At 38.7% G+C, this 27,917-nt stretch overlaps 2 protein-coding genes across 15 annotated transcripts in view; both read left to right on the forward strand.

Moving 5' to 3' along the window:
• RNF111 (ring finger protein 111) overlaps positions 1-20,627 on the forward strand; it is a 62,640-nt gene extending 42,013 nt beyond the window's left edge. For 6 of the 13 annotated variants that reach the window (XM_074837527.1, XM_074837523.1, XM_074837529.1 and 3 more), the window contains 10 exons: positions 137-334; positions 1,218-1,537; positions 2,402-2,657; positions 3,411-3,768; positions 6,730-6,855; positions 7,620-7,746; positions 16,253-16,345; positions 17,287-17,382; positions 18,231-18,358; positions 18,902-20,627. In XM_074837527.1, coding sequence (XP_074693628.1) covers positions 137-334; positions 1,218-1,537; positions 2,402-2,657; positions 3,411-3,768; positions 6,730-6,855; positions 7,620-7,746; positions 16,253-16,345; positions 17,287-17,382; positions 18,231-18,358; positions 18,902-19,019 — 1,820 coding nt within the window. In that variant the 3' untranslated portion in view covers positions 19,020-20,627. Of the gene's footprint in view, positions 1-136; positions 335-1,217; positions 1,538-2,401; positions 2,658-3,410; positions 3,824-6,729; positions 6,856-7,619; positions 7,747-9,315; positions 9,998-16,252; positions 16,346-17,286; positions 17,383-18,230; positions 18,359-18,901 lie in introns of those variants that run through there. The other 7 variants (XM_074837525.1, XM_074837524.1, XM_074837526.1 and 4 more) reach the window with 7 other exon arrangements.
• A 2,207-nt stretch (positions 20,628-22,834) lies between these two features.
• On the forward strand, positions 22,835-27,910 carry CCNB2 (cyclin B2). 2 transcript variants are annotated; one of them, XM_074837168.1, is made up of 9 exons: positions 22,835-22,977; positions 23,985-24,113; positions 24,194-24,316; positions 24,717-24,887; positions 24,961-25,119; positions 25,428-25,664; positions 26,473-26,613; positions 27,195-27,305; positions 27,628-27,910. In XM_074837168.1, the coding sequence occupies exons 1-9, from the start codon at positions 22,948-22,950 to the stop codon at positions 27,727-27,729; spliced, it is 1,203 nt and encodes a 400-aa protein (XP_074693269.1). In that variant the 5' UTR covers positions 22,835-22,947; the 3' UTR covers positions 27,730-27,910. The 2 variants fall into 2 exon arrangements, with proteins under 2 accessions (XP_074693269.1, XP_074693268.1); XM_074837167.1 differs by having other exon boundaries at positions 22,881-23,025.
• The last annotated feature ends 7 nt before the right edge of the window (positions 27,911-27,917 follow it).

Consider the following 27,917-nt stretch of genomic DNA (forward strand, 5'->3'; position numbering starts at 1 on the left):
GTTCCAACTTTATTAGCATCTGGCAAGACCAGAATCAAGGATTTCTTGTAAAATACTTAAAACCAGCAACAACGATAAAAAAAACTCCAGCAGCTTTTAAAGCTTAAAGAACATGAAAGCTTTTTTATTTCGCTAGAGCCAACAGTTGTGCCAACCACGTCAGCTAGAGTGGAGCCACAGGTCGTGAGTTCTGCTTCCAGTAACAGTTCTAGTACGTCTACCTCAGAGCAGGCCTCTGATGCAGCTCCAAACATCTCCACCAACCAGCCCTCTGCAGCACCAGAGACGACTTCTAGTCTTCCCAGTGGCGGCACTGCTGGTACTTCAGCTGGAGGTACAGAATAAGTGAGCTTTCTAAACTGTTGTGTTGCCTCCTAGTACAAAGGATGTGGAGGAAGTTAATCAGCATTCTCTAGATTAAATGACGTGAACTTTTAGTACTGAACGTAACAGTAGTAAGTTGAGAGGACAGGAATCTGAAAAAGATCATTGATTTCTCCCCAAAGATGAAGGAAGTTGTGCTGGAGCCTTCTGCTTTTGCTTGTTGGAATGATTTTGTTATACTTAATGAACCACAGCGTTGCTTTTTGAGGAGGTAGAATGTAGTTCACAGGGAATTAAGTCTTCCATTGCAGTGTGTTACAGGGGTGGTTTTTTTAATGGGTATTATAAGGAAGTGAAGGATGTATTCCTTGAACTTCCCCCCTGTAGATTACTTCACTGGAAGCATGTTTATACAGATCTGTGCAGATACTGACCTATAGTAGAGCTGTACATACAAGTAGCACTTATAACATCTCTGAAACACAGGTGCTCTGCCCCTGTCTGCAAGTTAGGTGAGGTAGAAAAAACCTGAGCAGACCACAGTTGCACAAGAATTTGAGATCTCTGCACACTAACCACAGGGACAATCTTTCCTTCTTTCCCTACCGATAAGATGTCTTAAATTAGCAAAATAAACCAAGTGTCAGTTCACGTCCTCTAGTGGTTCCCATGAGTACATCCACCTGAACCATTCAGTTTTGGTTCATTTGGCAGGCTTAGCTAAATCTTCTTTTTAGTATCCAGCTTGTTTTGTTTTACTCTAGATCTCTTTTTCAATTTGTTAGTTATTTAATTGTGGAGTACATTTTTTTTTTTCTTTTTAAGACTCTGCTTTATGGTGATCAGCTTTACTAATTTCTTTCACTTTAATATTAATTTTCTTTATCTTCAAGATGATATGAGAAGAACTGCATCTAATACGACACTGGAAACTGGCCCTCCAGCCATGCCAAGGTTACCCTCATGCTGCCCTCAGCATTCTCCCTGTGGAGGACCTTCACAGACTCATCATGCATTGGGGCACCCGCACACAAGCTGCTTTCAGCAGCACGGCCACCACTTTCAACATCACCACCACCACCACCACAACCCTCACCCAGCTGTTCCACTATCTCCTTCATTCAGTGACTCCAGCTGCCCTGTTGAAAGGCCTCCTCCAGTGCCTGCACCTTGTGGAGCAGGCAGCAGTTCTGGCACCAGTTACCACGACCAGGCACGTTTAATCCTTGTGACTCTCCCTCTGCGATTTCAAGTTGTTATAGATGTGAGAGAATAGAACAGGATGCTGAATTGTGGATTATTCTATTGTTCTGTAGCAGGCATCATAGAAGGGAGTTAAAAGGAAAATTTGAGTTATAATAAATATATGGACACAAAAAATTGAAATTTTACAGAAAGTCATAATCCAACAATTAATCATTGACAGCTGACATCCTCTTGATGGCTGTAAGATGACAGTGGCTGTTAGAGCAAACCAAACATAAATACCTTGAAATATACTCTGCTGATCACAGCAGTTTTGCAATGCAAATAATTGAGCTGCTTTAAGGAAAAAAAAATTAAGTCTAATGTTCTGTTTATAAAAGAACTGCTTTTCTAAAAGCATTATTTTTTAAGACTTTATAAGTAACTAAAATCACAGCTCTAAAACAATGTGGTTATAAGTAAGAACAATACTGTGCAAACTTGATTTACAACATGCAGAACTATCAACCTCGTATCTGTTTTAAGTGTAATTCATTAGGCACAATTGAAAAAGCTAAAGATTGCTTTTTGCCTCCAAATACTTCAGTGCATGTAGCTCCCATATACTCACTGATTTATCTATCATAGGGTTTTTGCTTTTTTTACACCATCTGGTGTAATTTAGTCTCTCTCACTAGATTCAAGAGTTTAGGAATAAGAAATGTTAACCATATATAAAGAATGTTCTAAAGTCAAGCCTTAACACTTAAAAATTGGGATCGCAGTTGCTTGTGATAGTATTTATTTTTATTTTTTATGACATGATGTTTGAAGATGACTTTGTTTTCAATGTCTGAAGAATTGCTTGAAAAAAGATGGTTTGTTTACGCAGCAGGCGTTGCCAGTAGACTTAAGCAGCAGTGGTATAAGAAGTCATGGAAGCGGAGCTTTTCATGGGACATCTGCTTTTGATCCCTGCTGTCCTGGTTCTTCGTCTCGAACTGCAATTTATGGGCATCAGGCTGGTGCTGGCCCAAGCCAATCAATAACAATAGACGGATATGGATCGAGTATGGTAGCACAGCCACAGCCCCAACCTCCTCCTCAGGCATCACTCTCTTCCTGTCGGCATTATATGCATTCTCCTTGTAAGTACTGATAAGTACTGGGTACCTGGGAGGGGGGACCAAACAACAGGAAAACAGCTTTCCTGATGACATACAAAAAGTCTTACTATCTGCTTGCTTTGATCTTAGAACTGCCCTAGCAAAACACATACTAAGAAATGTATTTAAAGAGTTCAACCTGTGTAGGGGATTAGAACAGGATCAAGGTGATGTTAAAATATTTTCTTTTGAGTGATCTTAATAACATTCAAACTTCAAAATCTGTATTTACTATGAAATATTTTTCATCTCCTTTGTAATTTAGCAGTGCCTTTTTATTTCTTTTTCCTTGGTCCATCCCCACAATGAGTTCTGCTTGAGCAAGCTCAGAGTCAACTCATTTGTTTGATTGTGACTTCTTTTTTGGAATTTGTCTCTACAGAATAGTAGACTTGTTGGGGGGGAATTGAATTTTTAAAAAATTAAACAACAGACTTGAAGTAATTTCTCACCATACATACCTTTTTCAGCATGCATCACACAGATTTTTTTAGAATTTGCTTTTCTTTTTACCAGCACTGGCAAGTGGAATACTTTTGGCTGCAGAAAGTGTGGGGGTTTTGTAGGGTATATTGCTGGTATCACTTTATTTAAAAAATGCATAAACACATATTCCCACATTGCCACTGTTTACACTGGTGTAATAATATTGAAGCACCTGTGTGAAGATACATTTTAAATGAAGTCAAAACCTGCTACTGACCAAGTTAAAAGCACCTGATGTTTTCATTGCAGATGCTTCTTTGACCAGACCTCTTCACCATCAAGCTTCTGCATGTCCTCACTCTCATGGAAATCCTCCTCCACAGCCACAACCTCCACCTCAAGTAGATTATGTTATCCCTCATCCAGTGCATCCCTTCCATCCTTCAATCTCCTCTCATGCATCTTCTCATCCTGTTCCACCTCCACCTCCACCACCAACTCATCCTTTAGCCAATGCTGCTGCTCCAATACCACAGCATCTTCCTGCAACACACCAGCCTATATCCCATCACATCCCTGCAACAGCACCTCCAGCACAGAGGCTACATCCTCATGAAGTGATCCAGAGGATGGAGGTCCAGAGAAGAAGAATGATGCAGCACCCAACGTATGTCACAAATGTACTCAGAACAATATCTAAACATATAATTCATTTCCCTCAGGTTTGTAAAATGTTGCATGTGAATCTCAAACTGTTAATTGCATGGTTAGGAACTGTTAGTATTAAACCATGGTACCATCGCAGTCGCGTGAGCATTAAGACTGAACCTGTTCCATTACATCTCTCAATAGTGTCTCCAGGTAAGGCACAAATGGGGCATGGAAGAGAAGGGAAGCTTATGTTTCTCTTGCCCATTACTCATCCTACATGTAACAGGCAGGAATTCCTTTTCAAGATGGACAGACTAGAAAGTACATCCTAAGATCCTTTCAAATGTGTTCCTTGACAGTGTGTTTTGTTTTGTTGATGCTGTTAAGATCTTTTTACCTAACTAATGCTTTAAAATAAAATGAACCAATTTATTAGACCATTTACCAGGTTTAATTCACATTTAACCTTAGATACTTAACTAGCTTTGCTATGCCTTTATATTCTTAGAAGAGAAGGAAGAGACTGAATAATATTTGTATGAGAATGTGACCAATGTTGAGATGTAGCTTTGGTGATATTGTTTAAGAGATGTTACTGCTGTTACTAAACTAGATTCATGACACTAGTATCAACAGAAATCAGGTCAATACTGCTTGGTATTCAGTTACTTTGTGACTGAAGTTATTTTCATTCTGGAGATAATGCTTTTAAATATCCAAGATCGTTTCAAGAATGAGCTCTCTAGTTGTTGCTCCTTAACAAATTACACGAATTCTACTGGTAACTAACTTAAAACTGATTTAGAAGCTAATGCTTAAATAAAAGTTTAACTGCAACTTCTGAGGCAGTTTCCAGGTAATTCATAGCAATATCTACAGGCAGTAACTGCTTGTGAAGTGGCACATGACAGACTTTTCCCCCTTCTCCACTGTCCCCCAGGAAAGTCAAATATAACCCTATTTTCTCAGTCATTAAAATTTTGATCTGTCTGAACCTACACCTGTTCTTTTGTTATCTTTGCTACATAAACAGCATAACCTCTAAACACCCTAATCTAAACATACAGGAATACCACTTGTGTCTGCCCATGATTATGCAGTCATACCCAAAAATTAATTTTGGAACATTGAAGCCAGTGAATGTGAGACAGCAAATAGCATTTTAAGGAAAAATAATAGTGGTGGCTATCTATCAGTTCTGGAAACTTTCTGGTAGTTTGGAAATTGGAAATGTGAATATTGCCATTTTTTAGCCTAGTGAATTTTCTTTGTATGTATAGAAACTGTAGTCAAGTGTTGATAATGGGTTCTTCCTTGACATTCTCTCTGAAGTCACCAGTCTCAGGTCAGACAGTGTCAGTTTCCTCAGTGAGGTTTCTCCTTTATAGTTTTGTTTTGTAATCTTATGAAATTGTTCTGCCCTTGGTCTTTCTTTTCCCCTCTAATACTCATACAAATTACATGCAAAATCAATACTGTAGGTGTCTTGGCCCAAGCCCACATAAATCAGATTATAGTCTGACAGCCAGAAACTTGTGTATATTTACTCTGTTATTTAATACACAGCCTGAGACTGCCAGCAGCCTTGCAGTTCCTTCGGTTCCATGTCCCAGCATCTCAAAGGGTTCTTAAGATGTTGTTTCATCCTTCATTTCTAGAAATGGCTTATGGGATAGTCTAGCTTGTCTACCTTCTGTCTAATAATACAGGACTTTTTCAGGATTGGACATAGAGAATGGTTAGAGTCCTCTTCTCACTGTCATGTCTCAAGTGTGGGTACGACGGCTGTAACTTCTTAGGGTCTTGGAATCAGCCACAAAACATGCAAAAGGCAGTATATGAGGGTGCACTGCATATTTTAAATCTGATCACCTGCTTTATAGTAAGATTGTGGGATAGACTGCCTAGGAGTTCTGCATTCATAGACATAATTTAAAACATGTTTCCTTTTACATGAAGATGCATTTTAGGAAATATGGGCCTGCGTGACTTTCAGTTTTTATGGAACTGTAGAAGTTGTTTTGCTATGTTTTTTTTTTTTATTAAAATGCTCTTCCAGATTTTTCCCCATAGTTATTTGATAGGTCTGTTCCCATGTTGGTCTGTACCATTGCAGAAAACTAATACTTCTGACATAATTTATACAAACTTGACAGATTTCTCTGGAGAAGTGTCAATTTACAGTAATTAGAATGGTGGTGTTAAGTAACTTTTTACTCCTCTAGACATGAAAACTTACAAAATGTCTAGTCTGCTTTGTCAGGTAGTCTAAGGTGGTATTGAATCTGAAGACAGTGTACTGCTTTTGGCAAAATTCAAGTTTCTAGATTGCATTTTAAAAAAATACTTTCTGCATTGAAAGCAATGTGAAGAAAAATACCAATCTGTTTTGTTCTGTAACTGGGAAGTGGTAAAGTAACAGAAATCAGCCAGCAGGTTTTTTTTTTTTAAAGATTTTTTTCCAAAGATGTAGTTGTTCTATACCAGCTGGCATGGAAAAAACTGTGTGCTCTTATTACTTGAGCTATGACGCAGACATGTTTCAAGGAAAATGTCCTCTGATAATTGTATCAAGTTTCCCTGAATTACTTTTGCTGGTATAGTTTTACTAGAAATAAACTTCATCATAGCTGTGAGTTACTCTGAATCTCAACATGGCCATCATGTGACCTTCGCTTTCCCACCTGCAGTTTGAGGTTAGGATTAAACACTTTGTCAGTTCTTCTATGGTCGTGTCTGCCAAGTGAAGGACAGATCACAATAGCTGAAGCTGGCTTTTTCTTTGAATATGAAATCTGTATTATGATTAGTTTCTAACCAATATCTAACGTTGAAATTTAAATACTATATGGGGAGCTTCATTTTTTTATTTTAAACCCGTTCCAGTAATTCAGTCTGTAATGTTTTGGTTATGGATGTTGCTTTCTTGATACTAACAAGTATGTGGAATTAACTATTGCTGTTCTATGTTGTTTAGACGCGCTCATGAGCGGCCTCCTCCACATCCTCACAGAATGCATCCCAATTACGGTCATGGGCATCACATTCATGTGCCTCAGACAATGTCTTCCCATCCTCGACAAGCTCCAGAGAGATCTGCCTGGTTAGTAATCAGATACTATTTTAGTTCTCTGGTACTCAGGACAAAAGACCATAATGTGCAGATCACAGTGCTGATAATGCTGGCTGTGATTTTAAAAGCTACAGGCTGCATGTGCCTGTAGTTTAAAATCTGTAGATCTTGATACGGCTTTGAAATACTGCTTTGAGTACTCAATATCTTAAATATATTTCTTGGGGGGTTTATCCATTGCTTTTAAAAATGGATATCAAGATTTGATTTTAAATTGATTTTAAAATAGGCAAGTAAAACATTGCTGAAGACTATTCTTATATTTATGTTCTTTGTAAAATAGAGGTTTGGATTTAAGTTACAAACTAATTTATTCTCTCTGTCTGAACTTATTTAAAATTGCATCAGACCCACTCATGAAGGTTACATTTAAGTTCCACAATATATAAAAGATACTTTTGACCATTAGGGAAGAGGTGCATACGTGACAGCTGCTGTTCACCATGGCGTGAGCTACAGAGAAGACTCCACACTGGTAATATTCCTGGGCACAGTAAATGTGGAGTTATCTCTACTGATTTAGCATACTAAATCTTCACAGCTGATTTTAAAACAACTTTTAGTTATGATAGGATTAAGATTATTCTTTAGCAAAGTCTAAATAAGTTTAAAAAAATGTTTATGTAAAACAGTTGTGGTAGTTGTGCTGTGTCATATGCTTTCCAAAGCAGTGGACTTGTACCTAGGAGTCAAGATACACCTTTGCTGTAATGCCACTTTCATTCATGTAACAGGGAGCTGGGAATTGAAGCTGGTGTGACTGCAGCTACTTACCCTCCAGGGCCCTTGCATCCTCACTTGGCCCACTACCATGCTCCTCCTCGACTTCATCATTTGCAAATAGGGGCTCTTCCTCTAATGGTAAGGCGATAGCTTATGAAAGATGATGATCATTGGTCATTGTAATTATTTTGTTTGTCAGGAAAATTATTTTAAGGTTTACTGTGTCTAACTGGACATGCATACACTGCTGCAAAAGTTAGTGCTTCAACCGAAGAGGAAAATACTACAGTGTTTCTGTGTGTTTTTCTCAGATAGGGAGCTAGAACAGGCTTATGTCTAATAAGAAAAAACAGTATAGGACACTAACATTTTTAACTTCAGCTCTTGTAAAATGAAACATATTTGAAATAAATTGTCACTTGCATTGCAATGCATTGACCCTCTGCATCTGATTTTTAAAGTTCAGATTCTTCTGTAATGAATTTTGGATTGTTAAAGGTACCAACTTTCCACCCAGTGCATGAGGATTAGCACTGATGCTTCATTTTTGAGGCGTGTATACAGCACAGCTAGAATTCCATCTAGAAATTTGCTTGTTTTCAAATAATATTTGGTGTTCATCGACCTAATTCTGTGTGATAAAGTACATAATTTTGTAGCATGAAGTGCTATAAGCAACAGAAAGTGTGAGGGTAAACTAGTCCCTTGTTACATATAACTTTTTTTAATCTACAGTAGAAAACCAAGAAAAAGAGTATAATTTTTTTTTTAAAGAATGTTTATAGGTTTATTTAAAATATTCTTAATTTTGTTTAAAGAAAATTCACAGAGACACAAATTTAGTTTAACAGAGTATGTTTAGTGTCTCTATGTGGTATTCTGTGTGGCTAACCCATATTATTTAACCCTCTTAAAACTAGATAAGCTAATCAAAATTGTGGGCTCATCTGTAAACAAATGCTAAAATTGTAACTAAAAATCAACCTGCAATTGTTCTTGTTCATCCAAAATTCCTCTGTTAGTAGCCAGAATTGACATCTAGGGATTGAACTGTAAATTTACAACCAATACAGTAATAGCTGTCTCTTCATAGTCTGGTCTTACATTGCTTGTTCCTTGCTATTTAACTAACAAACATAATAATAATGCCTAAGTACTTCCCTGATACATCAGGGTTGGTAATTCATTGATGCACAGCTTGCATACTTAACCACAGACTTTCTAAAGTAGTCTGTAGAATTTGGTATTTTAGTGTAGTCAACAAGATTCTTACTGCATAACCTTGTCTCCTGTGCATCATCCATTCAAATTAAGATTTTCTGCATTCTTTTTCAGTTAGGTGTCTGTTTTTTCAAGTGGAAGAAAAATGGCTTGCCTCTCTCATTTATTTCATGGGTTGTACTCTAACAGATAACAGCAGTTGCTTTAGGTTCTCAAAGAGAAAAGGCCCTCCTAATATTTCAGGGAACTGCATTAGGAGGCAGCAAGTTAAACATATGCGTATTTTACCTCATTTTCTATCAGAGCTAGTAAGTTACTTATGGGATTTATTTCCACTGTTGTGAAGTTTCTAGAAACTTCAGAGGTCAGCTGATCCTTATATTACAGTGCGATGAGAAACTTTTAACTGTATTTAATTTTCATAGGGGTATTCTTAAAGGTTACACAAGCAAGGAGTTGGGACCCCACTGTTTATCTTCTTTTTAGCAGTAGGATGGAAGAAAGCTGTGACAGAGAATCTTCAGAAGTATTTCCTGAATGTGTGATGCAGTACTTTAGTGAGTCTTGCCCTTCTGCTCAGTAACTGCTGTTTACTAATACATAAAAGTGTCAGATGAAATAAGGTTCATTAACTCTATAGAAACTTGTGCATATGTTTGTATAGGGATATCTAATCCTAATAACAGTAATTCTTTAATCTCTGGATGAAATGGAATTGAAGTTGTTTGTATTCAGAGTTTTTGTACACACTGTACTGACAGCGTGTTTTACAGTGTATAGACTGCTGTAAACAGTACTTCCTCAAATGTTTAGGATCTGTTTTGAATCTTGCTGTGATCAGATCAAGTGTTACGACTTTGAAGTGTTCTGTGTCTCTGACTACCTCGAAGTGTATCAGATTACATGCACAAGAAGAACATAAAGTCAGGTTAGAGCACTGCTAGAAGTTATATATACAATGAGTTCAAAGCATTACAAATGCCTTTCAGTGATTCTACCCCTTCTGTGGAATAATGAAAGCCAAAGTTTTCTTCATTTGCATGTATGTGAGAGTACAGCAGATCTGCCAGCAAAATTGAATATAGAGCAAGTAGTGAAATTTTTCATCTAACAAACTTAACTGGATATTAAAAGTGCCATTTTAGTTTTTATTAAAGAGCAACAGATTAATTGCAGCTGTCATGTGGGTTTTTTCATCGTAACTTTAAGAATGGGGGTAGGGGAGGAGAGGGTGAAATGTGATTAGAGTCCCTCTGCTAAATGGTTAATGTTATGAGGAGTGCTTTATTCTTTAAGTACAGAGGGTACTAAGTAGCAATTTACAAGGCTCATTAGTTGTATTCTTGATGCAGATGTCATCAAATGTTGATGTTCTTCATTCTTTATCGGGGGAGGAGTCTTCTAAAGTAACTCGGAAGCTTAACTGAAAAATTCATTTGTGTTGAATCCACTTTCTTCAATAGCATGTTGCCCAGTAGGCAGTGTGCATTCTTTCTGTCTGTTCTGGAGTACTAAAACCCCTTCAAACTACTGCCAGACCATAAAGGGCATAATGGATTAGTTGGTCTTTAATGATGCCAGTACCGTGATATATGAATTTCAGATTTTAATTGAATCCAGATAACCTAATCTTCATCTAGTCAGTGCTGGAATGGAGACTACAGTGTTAATCCTCAGGGAGACAAAATGGTAAAGATATGTTAGGGGAGATAATTAGTGCTCAGCAGCTTTGACAGTCCAAATAGAGCATGGGGGGAAACAAAATCTCCTGTTAGCTTGATTGAAGAAACTTTCACCTGTTTGTTGCTTCAGGATAAATCCTAGATTAAAAGCAGTTAAAAAGAGCTTACTTCATATCTCTGTAGACAAGGATTAGGCTGCTTCCCTCCTTGATTTAACACAATTACTTGAAGTGTGACCCTGGCTTAGTGTAGTTTGTGTTCCCATAATTATGGCTTTAATGCCATGTATGTGCTGAGGAAAGATCCTATGTCAAAGTGATTTTTACGATGGACTCCGTTCTGCAAACTTGAACAACATTTTTTAGGAAGAATCAACTTAAGGTCAATGCATGTCATAAATAACAAAATGTTAGACAAGACAGATGCAGGAGACAGAGGCTTTATCTGTTCCTCTGTTCTCTGATGCCAGTGCTTGTTGTTAGATGACGCTTCAATTTCTGTTTACTCTGAGTGATTTTGGCTGCTCTTTTTTGACTCAGAGTGCTTAGCACCAGTTACCACATCTGGGTGGACAGGCTGGGAATTTCTGTGACTTAATAAGCTGAGATGGATGTTAAAAGGAACATGACTTTTTCATATACCATGCAAAACCATAACTTTTATATGGAATATATGAAAACATATGAAATATAAAATCTGAAAACATAACTTTTTTTCATATACCAGCCATAATTCTGACTAGCCAAACCATACTTACAGCTGTAACGCATATCCAAGCAGAATTCCTTTTCTCTGTTGCTTCACAAAAGAAAAGGCATCCTAGTTTGTAGGGAAATCTGGAAGGGAAAAAGTCTGAAAAGAAATCTCCAGAAGATGTTTCTAAATTTGGCCAGAGGACACCCTGAAATGGTCCCCTTCTCTATACTGCTGGCTCTCCTGTGTCTCGTGTTTTCCAGATGTTACCCGTTTACCTGGATGACCAGAATGCTATGTTTAGCTGTTAAATCAGTTACTTTTTGTAAGGCAAAGATGATAATATTTCTAACATTTTTCAGACTTGAAAAAAAAAGGATTAGAAAAATGGAGAATGATATGTTATTTGCTATAAAGTTTTGAAAGTCTGCAGACATTTAGAAATTGTAATTTAGTTTAGCTTTGAAACAGGAACTTGATCTGAATATGAGTTTGTTACTGGGACACTTAAAAAAATCAGTGCTTTATATCTTACATTTGCACTGGTCAAGAAAGGGTTATTTTTATGACTTGGATTTGTTCCTGTTTGTCATTTAATGGAGGATGGGGTGGAAGGTTAAAACTAGAAGGTCTTGTTTCTCACCCCTTCCATCTTCTTCATAACCAAAGAAGAACAAAGTATCAACTCTAAACTGATAACTAAATCTTAAATGGAATATAGACCTGAAGTGAGCAGTGTTCCCTTTGTGCCTTTTAACTTAGTAGACTTTTACTCTTGTTTAGGTGAATAACTAGCTACAACTGGTCTGGGATTCTGAGTGTTAAAACATAAGCAACAAACCTGCCACTGATAGAGTATTCTAGTCACCTTGATGTTTTTAAAACATGCAAGGCTGTCAGATACAATTTTCAGATCATACTATGCCTAGTAGTGGGATTTGGTGGTGGGTGGTTTTTTATGGGGTTTTTTGTTGTGTTTTTTTTTTTAGTTTCTGTTTTATATATCTTAAATAATGGAAACTATCTACATGCCTCTCATTGTCTCAGCTGCCTGTTAATCAAAGAAGTTCCAGGGATATGCTGTTCCAGTCTCTTTGGCTCCAGCTTCTTCTGCCTTTGACTAGTTTATTGTTGATTGTGAATTTGGGGGGGGTGAGGAATTATCTGGACTTTACAGTTTGCAAGCTATGGTATAATAAATTTCTATATGGTTGATGCAGGCCTGGAGAAGACTCCTTAATTTATCTGTGAACCTAGACTGCAGTTTGCCAGTTAGAGGGAGATCTCTGGGTCATAATTTAAAAAAAAAAAAAAAAAAGTTACGTATGGTAACTTAATGTCCCTCAGGTGTTACACATCCAGCTTTCACATGCTGTCCCCCCTTTTTCTTCTGTTTCAGAGCCTTACTGTTTTGTTCCTTTAACTGTTGAATACCTCAGAGTGGTTGAGGCCACCTTTATACTTAGTTGTAAAAATTGGGAGGGATTTGGAGGTATAGGCAAATAGGCCACAGTACATTGTGGTAGATGTGTGCTGGTCAGAATAATATCACTCAGACTGTAGTCATACAGGTATGACAGAGCTAAGAGCTACAACTGTTGCATACAAAAAAAGCTGACTTCCTGTAAAATATCTGAACACTGAGCTTAAAGCTGTAACGTAATGTAGCAGTAGTAGTTCAAGTTGAACTTTAGGTTTGAAATAGCCTTGATTAGCTGCAGGAAATTTAACTGCATTTTTCAAATAAGAAAATGGACTTTTGTAATGCAGCTGTTACTTTTTTAAGGCAAACGTGAATTACTGTTCTTCATTTTTTTGTAAAATATAGGTTGTTGAAGAGTGGTCATTTTATGTTTCCCTCAGATGCAGATACAGTTAGGTTTAGGTTTGGGATTTGTTTTAATATGTATGAAGATCATACTTAATGTGAACCATTGAATAAAAGGTTGGGATAGAGTAGTACCACACACCTGTTGCGATAAGTAGTACTATACAATGGAAGAATCTCTTCACCGACTGTGGCAACTGAAAGGCAAAAAGATCCTGGAAAGATGGAAGGTGTTTACAGGAAGATAGCAAGGAAAAAATCTTTCCTGCTGGTTAGCTGTTTCAAACTGTTTCAGAATGTTTGTCTTGTAAATGGTTCAGACTTAGTCTTGAATTTTTTATTTGCTGCAAACTTTTGTGGTGGTGGGAAGTGTCAATAGAAAGTGCAAAACCAGAAACAGCTGATAGTTGTTCTACAGGAAACAAACAGTACTTGGCAAGCTTGCACTGGAATTTGCAGGTCCAGAATATATTGCTTTTAAAGTATGTATTATAATTTGACTGTATCCAAAAGTATACAAGCACTTAGTGCAGACTGGCATTATCTTTAACTCTTTTACTTTCTTTATTAGCTTTAAGCTTTCCCTTTTTTCTTATATTCAATATGAAAACTTACTGAAAACACACTTCTATTTGTTTCAAGAGAGCTGGAATCTTCTCTTTGCGTTTGAAGCTTGATGGTAACTGTCAAAGGGATTTTAGTTAGATGGTTCTTAGTTGGGCATTATTGATAGTTCTCTCTTGCCCATGTTTCCTCCAGCTTGTAGTCACAAATGTAATTAGTTAAAATCTTGCTATGTTAGCAGACTGCTTATTCTGCCTGCATAAAAGAGCTACTTTTTCTTACAGAGATGCTTTTTCAAAATATAGTGTTTTACCTGGCCAGAAATATAAGCTGTGCTCTCACAACATTTTGTAAAAGAGCCTGTACATAATGTACGTTCAGGTAGTTTTGCAGAGGTGGTATGCCATTACCCATCAGGATAAAATGAAGGCCCATATATTTTCATGAAAATGTATTGTCCCGCCCAATCTTTCTGTTGTTCAGTATTTCGTTGTGGTATGTGTACTCTGAGAAATTCTTGGTTGGCTTTGTATTGTTAAAATTAAATTTAGTATGTTTCTTAGTCTCCGGTAGCAGAATTTTTTCCAAATGGGAGATCTGTAAAGGTGGATGTCACTGCAGTTGATAAACTCTGACCTTTGAAGCGATTGGAACTGTAATTATTGCATTACAGCAATACACCTGTGACTTTACAGCTCCTGTAATGATGCAGTATCTGCACAATCATATGCATTATTTTCTAACAGACTGTTTTAAAATCCTGGTGAATCAAAAAAGCAAGCAGTGAAAGTCATTCCTGAGACTTGGATTAGGTTTTGTCAGGAGTTTCCTTTCCTCTGAGTGGAGGCAGTTGGTTCACAGTATAGTAACACCCAGTGGAAGCTTTCAAATGATGCCAAACAGGTCTGTGCCTAGTAGAAACCTGGAGCAGCAAATACGTTCATAGTGTGGATGAGTGACCTCGTTCTTTAAATGGGTTTTCTGTAAACACCAAATACCTGAGACAGATTTGTAGTTTTTTACAAATTAACGTATTTTTAATGCACTCTCCCAAATTCCTGTGTTACAGCTGTGGGTTATGTTGTCAAACAGTAAGACCTGACACCAATAGATGTTACTTACATGAAATGTTTAGGTATGCAGATGAATATTCATATCTTGTGATACAAAATTCTATATTTGCAATCATACTGAATTCATATATTAGTATATAATCTCTGTGAATACATCCTTCATATTGCATAACAGCTTAGATCTTTAAATTGATACACTGTTGGAGTTTGCAGCAGTCATCCTGTCTTGCTTGTTTCCCGTCTTTGGCTCTGATTAGTACCAGACCAACAGATGCTTGCACTGCTTATGAGAAGGGCACCCCCTATACTAGGATTCTGGAAATATTGTGAAAGTTAAATCTCTATTTCTGTTACTGTGGTTTGTAAAAATCTAATACCAATATTGTGGCTGTATTTGTGGCTTATATTGTCACTACATGCTCATCATTTAACAAACACCATATAAACTGCTTTAAAATAATTAGATTATGGTTTTCTTTTCTGAAAAAAATTATTTAGGGCAAAGAAATCTTTTCTCTCCCTGTCAGTTTTTAGTTACCAGGCAGGGTTTGAAAAAGAGAAATATAGCTTATTGGTCTGTATTCTCTCATGAGATGAATTTTGAGCTGTCATATATAGCAGCAGAGATATTGCCAGCTGATAGCACAGAAGGGAAGATAGTACTTAAATACTTCATGATATTTCCAAATGAACTGCTGCTTACAGTCCTCGTATCAGTGCACTCTACATGATTAAGTGAACTGAATCTGCTGGTCATTTTGCTTGGGGTTTTTTCACCTGATCATTACAAATTGTTGCTGGTATGTTCCTGACAAAAAGCCAATATCATTATTCATTTATCTTGTGAGGGTAAAAATGGAACGCAGAAGCCCAGCTGTGAAGGTGGTCCTTGGTATATTAACTACCTTTCTGCTTTTCTATATGAAAAGTCCTGGTGCTTGAAGTGCCTGTAGGGTATATGTTCACTGCTTGTATCTCTTAATAGGCAAGGAAGTCAGTAGTGCTTGAATATAGAGTGTATGTAGAGTTGCCCATGTCTTAGATGTGAGTTTTGAGTGTTATTTTTTTTTTATCTGCCTCTAAATTTGAAGTGTGCCTTAAGATGTTCAGTTGTTTTGGGTAAGATAAGGACATTGGTTGTTTTTTTCCAGAATGACTGCTAGCCTTGTTTCTTCTGTGGTACCAAAAACTTACATTTGAGAACCTATAGCAAGTCCTTTTCATAACTTCATGCATAGCTTTTAGGTGTTTTGTTTACAAAAATAGGTAGATATTTATGGTGGTTTATACAAAGCAGGCTGAGATTTTGAGACTCGGGAAGTGAGACCAAGCAATATGTAATGCAGCTGTGGAGAGACTATAAGAGATGATCTAGTCTCGCTTCTGGTTTGCTTCTGGTTATGTTTAGAGAGCTCAGAGTGGTGGTGTGTTATGCCGTCAGCTGGAATTGTATGCTCAAGCTGAGGAGTATAAATAATAAGTGATTCAATAAAAACAAAAAGGATCTTAAATTTTACAAAGTGAACAGTAAAATACTGAAACTGTTCTGAATAGGTTTAACTTAACATCTGCTGTTTGAATAGGTACCAGACATGGCGGGCTACCCTCACATCCGTTACATTTCATCGGGATTGGATGGAACATCATTCAGAGGCCCTTTCAGGGGCAATTTTGAGGTTTGTAATAGAATAAAACTAGATATATGTCAAAATGTGTCATGAGGGAATATGGGGAGGGTATATGGTAGAGCTAGTTCTATAAATAGATATAAAAGAATCATAAAGAAAATATACTGTATTTATAGAATGACCTCACTATCATGACCTGGGATAAAAGCATATTGAAAAGTCAGTCAATAAAAGGTGCCCTGGACAATGTAGACTTAGGTGGTTACTAACTGACAGTACATCTTCCTCTGGTCACCACCCCAGCTAGTAGGATGTAGTATTCACATGATATGTTGGTCAAAGGTAATGGTGTCTCTGAATAACTGTGCCAGGATCCTCCTAGTGAGGCTGAAACTTGGCAACTTTAACAGTGCTGTCCTGTTTGTTACGTAGTGCAGGAATTGAATCTGAGGGAAGGGGAAGAAAAAAAAAAAAAGAGAAGAAAATAAAAGGTATCAGATGCAGAGAGTTAATGACCTGGTCCACTGAAAACATCTTCAGTGACATCTCATGGTTCTAATAAACTCATTGCTGGAGAAAAATAAATCAGCCATTGTATTTCAACTTAAGCAACTTCTTTTTCTTCCAAGCCTTAATGACTGTTGGAAAGCAGTATTTAAGTAGTGCATTTTAATTGCATTTTCCTCATTAGACACACAAGTACGTGTGAACATACTGATAACCACTCTTAGCTGACAAACAGCTTCTAATTTTTTTCGTAGTAAAATAGTGTTTCCCTATAACTTAAAATACCAGGTGGTGTTGTGTGGGTTTTTCTACAGAAACCCATCACTTTTCCCACACAACATACTCTTTTTTGCTTTGCCTGTATTTGAGTAAGCTGGGAATTGAGCGTTTGTCATTCTACAAATGGGTTAGAATAAAATTAATATTTACTCAAGGTAGTTGAAGTAACAGTTCATACACTTTATTCCTTGATCATTTTTTAGGAGCTGATTCACTTGGAGGAACGATTAGGCAACGTTAATCGTGGAGCAACACAGGGAACTATAGAAAGATGCACATATCCACATAAATACAAAAAGGTGAGGATTTTTCAAATTGTGGCCTGCCTGTAATTCTTCTTTGAAAATGTAATAATGTTTATGTTTAGCTTAAATCTGCAGAAATGTCAGCTTCAAAGAGTGCATGTTTTCTGTATGTTGCAATTTCAGAGATTGTAAGCAAAGCTTATAATGCTACTTCTTTCACAAAGAAATGTGATAAACAGAAGTGGTTTGATATGATTTAATAACTTGTCCAGCAGTTATGAATAGCCCTGTGAGCAATGAAGTAACTATTGTAATAGCTAAATTGTCAACAGACTTCAGTGATAACTCATAAAATAAGACTTTATTTTTGCAATAAATTGTTCATGATGCTTACCTGCTTGGTATGTATCATTTTAACCTTTACTCTGATCACAGTAGGAAGACTGAGACACTAGAAGTTTTGAATCCAGTACAGTATTTTGGCAACTTAAGTTGTCACTCAATTGGAGTTTATTATACCATAATATAGAATTCCATCCTCATTTACATAGTGTTCTTTCACACTTGATAAATAGTGGCTTAAGATACTAGGTTTGACAGAAGTCTTTTTTTTGCCTCTTCATGAATGAAATGAGGATATTTATACATAGACAACAAGTAAAAGGACTGGTTGCAACAATATGAAATTAATATATTCACAGTCCAGTAGACTTTTGTAATTAACAATAGTTGAATAAATCTGAAGTGTCTTGTGATTTTGCTCCAAGTGCTAGTTCTTGATTCATTTTGGTTCAAATACATTTGCATAAATACTACAAAAAGTTTTCAAAGAAGTATATGTTGAATATGTATTAAAAACAGGTTTTACTCAGTTTGTCAATAATGTCATCTCTACTAATAAGGTAACAACTGATTGGTTCTCACAGAGGAAACTGCACTGCAAACAAGATGGGGAGGAAGGAACAGAAGAAGACACAGAGGAAAAGTGTACCATCTGTTTGTCTATATTGGAGGAAGGTGAAGATGTCAGGTAAATAGTACCACTGGATATCAGAATATAATGCTAATGCTCTGGCTTTGAGGCCTTACTTGAATATGGTACAGTACTCTGCAATATGCCCTAGGTTAACAGTTACAGTTAAAGACTATCTGTCATTGAACCTATGAATAAAACAAGTTGCAATTGAAAACATGCGTTTTTCGGGCTCTATTGTCTTTGGGTAGAATGTAGGTTATTTTCTTACAGTCTTCCATAAGTTGACTGTGTCTGTCTTATGACATGAGCCCAAGCTGATACCCTCAATTAATCAGGACTGTCAATTTTAGTTTTTCTGGAGTAATGCTACTTAACCTGTAACAGGTTTAAATTGGTGTAATACAGTAGAAGATAGCTGATGCTTGCCTTCATTGCCCATACCTGTTTCTTCCTAGAACTAGAAAAATGCAGTGAAACTTGTGGAAAAACATGTGCAGTAGACACCTCAATAGCAAAACCCACACTACTGTTTTTCTAATGGGTATGTTGATATGGAGATGCTTTATTAACACTAATGTTTTTCTGTTCTGATGACAGGCGCCTTCCATGTATGCACCTTTTCCATCAAGTATGTGTAGATCAGTGGTTGATTACTAACAAGAAGTGCCCCATCTGCAGAGTGGACATTGAGGCTCAACTGCCTAGTGAAAGTTGACACGGCTTTCCAGAACTCTTGTCCTTCCTCTCACTCCCTCTCATCCTTCCTGGTACTGCAGTCAACCAAAGATGGCATGACTTACCTGCGCAGATTTGGAAGCATTGAACCTAGAGTGCTGGCTCTGCTATATGGTACAACTAATGCTAGACCTACAGTTTGTGTAGAAGACAGTTGAGTTTCAGTGTATTTATAAAACATTTTTTTAGGTTTTACATGTTTTCTTTTAATTCATTACTGTATTTTTGCATGGTTCCTTGTATTGCATTCGTTTGCACATATTATGGGCTTTGTGACCCCAAACTTGCAGGCAAGATTAGCTGCTTTAGTAAGTAGAATTGTGTGGTCTCTTTTTTGGTTTGTTTTACATAGTATCGAGCTTTGAAAGTATGATTTCACTCATTACTAACCTCGGATTCTTTAATTTAATCGATCATATATTTTAGTTTAAATGTATAAAGATCATCTAGAAAAGGATAATATTATGTATTGAGACATTCCTTAATTAGGAAAAAAATGGCTGCTGTATATTTACAATATCAGTTCTGAGTCAAATAACATCCTTAATACTGGGAACAGAATATGAACTATATTCAGTTTGACTGATACATATAGCATACTCATCACCAGAGTTTTTGTCTGATCAGATTTTTGTGTTCGTTTTTAAAATTTCAGCACAATGCAGATATATTTGAATGTCAATATTAAACATTTAGACTGCTGTTTGGATTGTATTTATCATTTTCTTCCTATGTCTAGAAATTTGAATCCCTAACTTAAATATTTGCTGCTGTGAAACAGCTCTAGTGAACACTAAATGTTGATTTCAGTTAGCTGGATTGTAGATACTTGCAGATTGAGTTATTAGGGAAATGGAAAAAGAGCTTAGAATCTGTTTGGTCTTCTGCTAACTTAAGTTGAAGTATCTGCGCACATTGAGGGGGTTTTTTGGTTTTTGGTTTTTTTGAATATAAAACCATTCAATAAGGACTTAGAGCTGCAAGGTTTTTGTTTTCTGGTTTTTTGGTGGTTTGGTTTTTTGGGGTTTTTCTTTGGCAGATATACATGCGTTCATAGAACTTCTAAGGATTCCAGGCTTGTCTTGGGGTTTTTATTAAAGTTAATAGTTAGCTAAATCCACTTGTCTCTTGTTTTATTTTTCATTAGTAAATTGAAAGCCTGTAAATTTCTGTAGAAACTGAGACACAAATGATGTGGTTACCTAGTTTTTGCCTTGATCATAGATTCCCTCTTTATAAATTACCAACAGTCCATCACTGATTGAAATATTTTCTATAGTTAAGATTTGCTGCATAATATAGTATATAGAATTAAGTTATAATGTACTAACATTTCGCCTTTGGAGGAGGTTTTAATCCACATCAGGATCCAAGTTGCTCATCAACATTCTTTCACATATAATAGATTATAGTTTATTTAAATGTGCTCAACATTGCAAAATGCAAATGTGCAAAAACATTGAGACAGTATTACTGTCACTTTGCAAAAGATGTTCCTCGGGGATCATATATGAACATGTCAATAAGCTTGCATTAAGCCACCTGCTTTGTAAGTGGATTGAATAATAAATACCTTCAGTTTCTCTTGTCTTTGTCTTTCATAGTCAGATTAAGTGTAAAATGGTTTACAGTAAACCTAGGAGATGAACTGTTATGTTTACACTAAAAAAAGTGATCCATTTATAAATATTACCTTATCTAATTTGATGCCTGTTTTTGTCTGGTTAAAGCTGCTTCCCTTTTATATTTTTTTTTTTTTATCTGCTAGGAGTAGCATTTGCCAGTGCAGTGTCTATTGCTGGCAACAAATTTAACACCTCTGGCACTGAGGCTTTAAGTGGAGAGAAATTTTATTCCAGCATGTGTGATAAATGGCCATTTTCAAGCCTAATTGCATTGCTAAAACTGAATTTAAAACCACTTTGTGCTTGTATGATGGGGGATATGGGAGAAAGGCAACACATGATTTGTCTGCTTCAAAACCTGACACGGTTTTATGCTAAAGCTTCTTGAACATTATGACTGTAGGAAACTGAAAGTGAGTATAAAGTTGAAGCTGCATTGGTAAAAATGAATAAAAGTAACTGGAAGGACTGAACAGACACTTTTTGTTCTTCAGTGATTGTTGAAAAGGAGGGAAGTTGGTTGACCTCTGGTGTTTGAAGTCTAATAATACTCACTTTTAAAAGTTTCCAAGAAGGTACTTGAGAGACATGGGACAAAAAAAAAAAGGGGGGGGCCTCTGAAATAATTGAGACCCTGGGTATGTGATAAAATGTATTTTGGCTTCCTTACAGGACAAAGAAGCACAGGTTTGGGGGATTTTATTTTTTTTTTTTAATAAATCTTCTATGCGCCTGATTTGGCTGCCTGGTACTAGAAGTATTTTAGTGGTCCATGAATTGACTTGTTTTATAACTGCTACTGATATTGTCTTGCTTTTAAATGTATGCGTAACATTGTAATGTGATGTTGAACACTTAGGTATTTGCCAGGAATCACAGTGTTCTGACCTTACATGCTATTGCAGGGGCTAATACAGCTGCAGCCTACTTCTATTCCAGAAAGTTGTGACTTAACTATAATTTAAGGGAAGGAAGAAGAATAGGCTTTTGATTTTGAAAATTTCCACCACTTACTGTGCTTTATATGCTTAGATGCATTGCCTTAAGTTTTCTGCAGCATCTTTGAATTTGAAGATAAGATTTTCAACAGTATGCATCAAATTACTTTTCATATAAAATTCCATTGTCAAAAGAAATCCTTTTGTATGCAATAAATAAAATGTTAGACTGGTATCATTCAAAATCTGTTTCTTATGCAAGTTTGTTTTGTTTCCTTTTGCCTTGTTTTGTCTTTGTAAGTCTTGATCTGTAAAAATTCTTTTGTATACATGTATTCCTGCATGTACTAAAAAAATTCTTGCAGTGAAGGATCGACATTTAGCCACAGTTATGTTGATAGATGGAATCATCCAGAACTTAAAGAGTTCAGGAAAACTGCCCTTATGAAGGATATAAAAATATTAACTTGTGCCTATGTGAGTAAACCTGTAATGCTAGTTTTGGGAGATTGCAGAATAGTTGTAATTGAACTTTTCTTGTCAGTTTAGGCAACACTGTAGGGTTGAAGTTTCAGAACCTCAGGACTAGTTTTAAACTGACTGTTACGAGCTTTCTACTGGCTAACTGCGATGCCTTCCTCCAGTCATGTGAAATTTAGAAGAAAAGCCGTTAACATGCATCTGTTTGGAGTAGTTCCCCGCACAATGGGGTTGCTCTTTGGAGCGCGGTGAGCCGTCTCTGCGGGCGCTCTCTTTCACTGGTCCTGCAGTATTTAAGTCCCCGTTGCTGAGGTCCGGCACTCCGAGGGGTGCAGGCGGCTGTGCCGGTGCTTCCAGCCAGCCGCCATCGATAACCCGGCTGGGAAGTGCGGGTGGGCCCGGGGCCTCCTCCGCTTCCTCGGCCTGCCGGCAGCTCAGAGCGCCGCGGCAGCCGCAGCGCGGCTTCTAACTACCCAAACTATCGCCGGCAAATGTTTTTCGCGATAGCCGGCGCAGCTGTGTACGTCCTGCTCAAGGTAAAACTCTTGTTTTGTAACCTTGGGTTAGTCTAAACATGAGGCGAGGCACCTCCGCGCCCCTCGCCCCAACCCCCTCGCCCCGGGCGCATGCGCCGCCCCCCGCGCAGGGCCCGCCTTGCCGGAAGCACTTCAAACTGCTTCCTGTGTGGGCGGAGCCTGGGGCGATGGGCCAATGGAGCGCGTGCATCGTACGAAGCTGTCCAATAGGCGAGCGGGAGGGGGTTTAAAGGGCGCCGCGGCGGCACGAGCTAACAGTTGTCGGTGTGGTTGTGGTGGGTGTACGTCGGTGAGGAGAGCGGCTGCAGCCTCCCCTGCGCTCCAGAGCAATGGCAATGCCGGCGGCCCGCCGCGCCCCTGTGAGTGCCGCTGCTGCCGGGGGGGGCGGAAGGAGCGAGGGGGCGAAGGTGGGAGTGGGGGCGAAGGTTGGTGAGAGCAGGCGGGGGAGGGGGCGAAGGTGGGGGGAGGAAGGGGGGAGCAGGCGGGCGAAGCTGGGGGGGCGCGAGCCGCCCGCGGGCTCTGCCGCTCGTTCCCCTCAGGCGGCTGCGCTGGGGCCGCGGCGCGTGCGGGCAGGGGAGGGTCTGCCCGGCACTGGGCGGGGGGGGGGGGGGGGGGGGCGGCGCTCTCAGCGCTTTATCTGGCCAGGAGCCCCCCGGCGCTTTTGCACTGGGCAGCGGCTGGACTGGAGCGGGGGGAGGCGGAGGAGGAGGCTGAAGCCGGGCTGAGCTCGGGGCGGGGGGACGCGCTGCCCCAGTCATCCGGCGGGGCGCTGCACCTGGCCTTGGCCGCCTGCTCCTCCCCCTCAAGGTGCGGGGAGGGTGTGCGGGAGGGAGAAAGGTAAAGCTGCTTAACGGGAGGGTGCAAGAAGGGAATACAAGAACCTGTTTTCTGTGGCTTAAACTAAACTTTGTGAGAAACTCTTGAAAGTGATTTCAATGCTGTGCATAACAAAGGATGTTTATTTTTATATGCGTAACATAACTGTAATTTGCATGGCATGTATTTAGTAAAGAAATAGTGTTGTTCACGGGAATACAGCTATAGTTACCAAGTGTGTAAATAAGTAAGTAGTAGGTAATAGCACTCTAACCTTAAAAAGTTGTCAGTGGGGAAGAAGGAGATTGGGTGCGTTGCTCTAATCTTGCAACACAGTTTCAGAGAGTACAGTACTCTCTGAAACCTCTACTGAAGCGGTTTCTTCCCCTGACCACGTGTGAACAGGTAGAAAATAAAAACAGGTTGAGTAGTGGATAGCACGCACAGAGTCGCATTGGTACAGTGGTGATAAGTGTACAATGGAGTTAGGCATCTGAAAATTAAATAAAGCTGGTCCTCTAACTCTTAAGCTGCAATTTTATTGTTTTAGGTCACTAGAGGAGTGGAGAATGCTGTGCCTGAACTTAAAAGTAAAGCCAAAACTCACCTTGCTGGCAAAAGGGCTGCTTTGGAAGAAATAGGAAATAAAGTTGCAGCAAGAGGAACACGTATAGCTAAGGTAAAGAAACATCTGAAGTCTGTCTATAAGGAAAAGCTGGATTACTAGCTCTGTACTAATAGTAATTGTTTTCACTACAGAAACCAGAATGCTCCAAAGCATCCGTAAAGCCTACGAAAGGACCTAGTAAGACAACAAATGTAACTGTGCTGCCTAAACCTCCAGCTGCTGTGAACCAAGCAGTTGAAGCTGCTGTTCCAAAGGTAGGAAGTAATGATACTGTTCTGATTCTTAATTTGACTTGCAAGTTAAAGCTGTAACTTCTGAATGGTTTGTTTGTAGATGTATCTCATTTCCTTGCTGAAAAAGCAAAGCATCTGTACTGAGGGTTTGGCTTAATGCATGTTGTGCTTAAAGGATAATGTTAAAGTGACAGAACTAGCTGTTGAAGTACTGGATTAAGTTTCTGCTTTAGCTGGCAGTTACTAGGTCTTCTGATTCTGTCAGTACGACATCTTGGTGAAAGCTTGCCACACTAGAGTGCAAGCCTCAGTTCCAACTTCTTTCCTCTTAAGAAATTGTATCAGTAGTGGGAAAAATGTGGAAACAAAGGAACGCTGCAGGTAAAACAGGAGATATGTAAGCACTATGTTTGTTCCTTAGGTTCTGTCTCCTGTCCCTATGGATGTATCTATGCAAGAGGAGGATTTGTGCCAAGCCTTCTCTGATGTGTTGCTCAACAATGTAGAAGACATTGATGCTGAGGACTGGGGGAATCCCCAGCTGTGCAGTGACTACGTAAAAGATATCTATCTGTATCTGAGAGAGCTTGAGGTATGACATACTGAGTCTGGGCTTCTGCAGTGTGGTGTCAATCCTGTTGCTCACACAGCTCTTTCTCCAACAGCTGCAGCAGTCAGTCCGCCCGCATTACCTTGATGGGAAGATGATCAACGGGCGTATGCGTGCAATTTTAGTTGACTGGCTTGTCCAGGTCCACTCGAGATTCCAGCTTTTGCAGGAAACACTGTATATGTGTGTTGCAGTTATGGATCGCTTCTTACAAGTAAGTAGGATGTTTTTCAACTCATGTTTGGAATAGGAGACTTGCTCAATGACCGTGCTTTTGAAGGAGTTTAATCTGTGAACCTACGAAATCTGCTCTTTGTGCAAGAGCTCTGTAAAATGTAGCATCTTCACTCTGAGGCTCTGGTCTTCTGTCAGTATGGGGACACTTCTGACTCGAAGTGGAAAATCTCATTTACGTTACAGGAATTAACACTGTCATACTGCTGTGTTAAAACTGATAAATTAGAATTTGTTTATCTAGAGTTTGACAGTTTGGGTCCTGCTTTTTAAATTCCTATATTGCAGAGTCATCCAGTACCTCGTAAGAGGCTTCAGCTGGTGGGTGTAACAGCACTGCTTGTAGCTTCAAAATATGAAGAGATGTTCTCTCCTGATGTAGCAGACTTTGTTTACATTACTGACAATGCCTACACCGGTGATGAAGTTAGAGAAATGGAAATTACTATTCTTAAAGAGTTAAACTTCGATTTGGGACGACCTCTTCCAATTCACTTCTTGAGAAGAGCATCAAAAGCTGGGGAGGTGGGTACTTGTCCTCATTACCTAGAACTTTCCTGTATGTTTAAAGTCTATTAGGATCGCTTCTGGCATTTTTATCATGTGATCTTACTTGTTTTCTGTTTATATGGCGGATCGAGAAATACTCAGCTATGTAACTCCACCATGTGGAGTAACATGACAACATCCCTGTGGCAGCCAGCAGCTGTTCACATTTGTATTTACTGGGGCCTGTGTTCAGTCTTAGTGGCAGTAATTTTACTCTTAGAGTAAACTAAACATATCTAGAGCAGAACCCTTGCTTTTAGAGTGATCTTTTTGTCTGGTGATCAGGGTATTCCCTAGTAAAAGGGCAGCAGTGTTGCAGTTACTCATAATTCTTGGGTGCAAATGTTGCATTATTTAAGAATCAAAAGATAATCTTTGATCTGACCCTTTTTTCCCACCTCAGTAGTTACACTTGAATGAACTGTCCACACTTGAAGTGGGCTGCAATTGCCTCAACAGACCACTAGCTAACACTTGACGTTAGCTGCTGCTTTAACAGGGATCTCCTTAAGTCATTTCACACTAACCCCCTGCTTAGTGTGTTACAGAGGGAGCGTGTGGATCCCTGGTTGGGCTGTTGACATCCCTCACTTGACTTTTTGTGTCTAAATTCCAGCTGGCTGCTAGACTAGATTGGTCTCAATTCTGAGATGAGTGCCTGTTACAGAGTATGGTTTTTAGCCCTTAATAACTGTTTTGTCTGTTAATGAATGCGATAAACAATCCTGAATTACTGTGATGAGGTGAAGTTACACTGTGAATTAACAAACTGTCAATCTGGTAGGCTGATGCTAAGCAACATACACTAGCAAAATACCTAATGGAGCTGACACTGATCGACTACGACATGGTTCACCATCGTCCTTCAGAGATTGCAGCTGCTGCGTTATACTTGTCCCAAAAGATTCTGGGACCTAACAAATGGGTAAGTATTTTAATCAGACTCATTGTTAGGATTGTTTTTCTTCAGTCGATTGAATTAAAACAACTACTTCAGAGAATTGCATTTAAGTCGGTAATAATGCTGGTGATCAAATGACCCTTGGACAGCCTGATGCATAGTTGCAGGTAGAAAAAGGAATATACCACCAGAAACTTTCTGTCTTTTTCTATGGGAAGGAACACTGTGGTACAAAAGGATTTTTTTTCCTCTCAAAAGTATTGAGTTACAGGAGGCCACGCTGTAAATGAAGGCAGATTTTCATAATTCTCACAGTACATGTAGAACAATGAAGTCGTGGACCATGAATAGTGCATTGTGATTCAAGTAGCGGTTACTCTTGCAAGGGTTGCAGCTTTTATCCTCTGGGCAGTGTAGAAATGCGGATCTTGGTACTGGCGTGTCCAGGCTTCTGCTGCACACCACCAGTTCCTCTGGGGATGTTGCCTGAAGTGACAGCTTTAGAGTTCCTGGCACACAAGGCTGGTGTGTGAAGCTTGGGGCGTTGGCTGCCTGGAGCAGCAATGCCTGTTTCATAAATCTCATTTCTTACCGTTACACTGTAGGGTGCAAAGCAGCAGTACTACACGGGGTACACAGAAGACAGTCTTGTGATGACTGTGAAACATATGGCCAAGAATGTGGTCAAAGTAAACGAGAAGTTAACAAAATACACTGTAAGTATAGCTACTTAGAATCTTCTTTTTAATGTTTTAGAAATACCTTTGCTGCATATTATGGCTCCTTGGGTCGATGTGCTGTATGTTATCTTAAAGCATGTGCTATTCTGACAAGCCTGTGAGAGGACGTTGCATTAATACTACTTCAAGACATTTTAGACAAACTGCTCTTGCTCCTTTGCAAGCTGGTTCCCTTCTAACCTCGTTTGTTTGTTTGCTTGTTTTGCAAGCAGTCGGGCTAACTGACTCAAAATTATCTGCCTGAACATAAATACTGTACACGTGAATCTTTTGTAACACTGTTCCTTTATCTCTGCAGGCTATAAAGAACAAGTATGCAAGCAGCAAACTACTGGCGATCAGCACAATCCCTCAACTGAGCAGCGAGATCATCAAGGACCTGGCTTCCTCACTCTTATGAAACCCCAGGCAGCCAAGTCCTGACGGTATATGCACTTTGTCCATATTTGCCTAGGGAGGCAAAACTACTGCTCCTTGTACATAGCATTCCAGCCTCACCACAGACATTTCAGACTCACTCGGAAAGTGAAATTTTAAACTTCCTTTGTAGTACAACTCTCTACATAGAAATAAAGCTCCTCTCTTAAA

The sequence above is a fragment of the Strix aluco genome, chromosome 12, assembly GCF_031877795.1.
Source record: "Strix aluco isolate bStrAlu1 chromosome 12, bStrAlu1.hap1, whole genome shotgun sequence".
Taxonomy (NCBI): domain Eukaryota; kingdom Metazoa; phylum Chordata; class Aves; order Strigiformes; family Strigidae; genus Strix; species Strix aluco.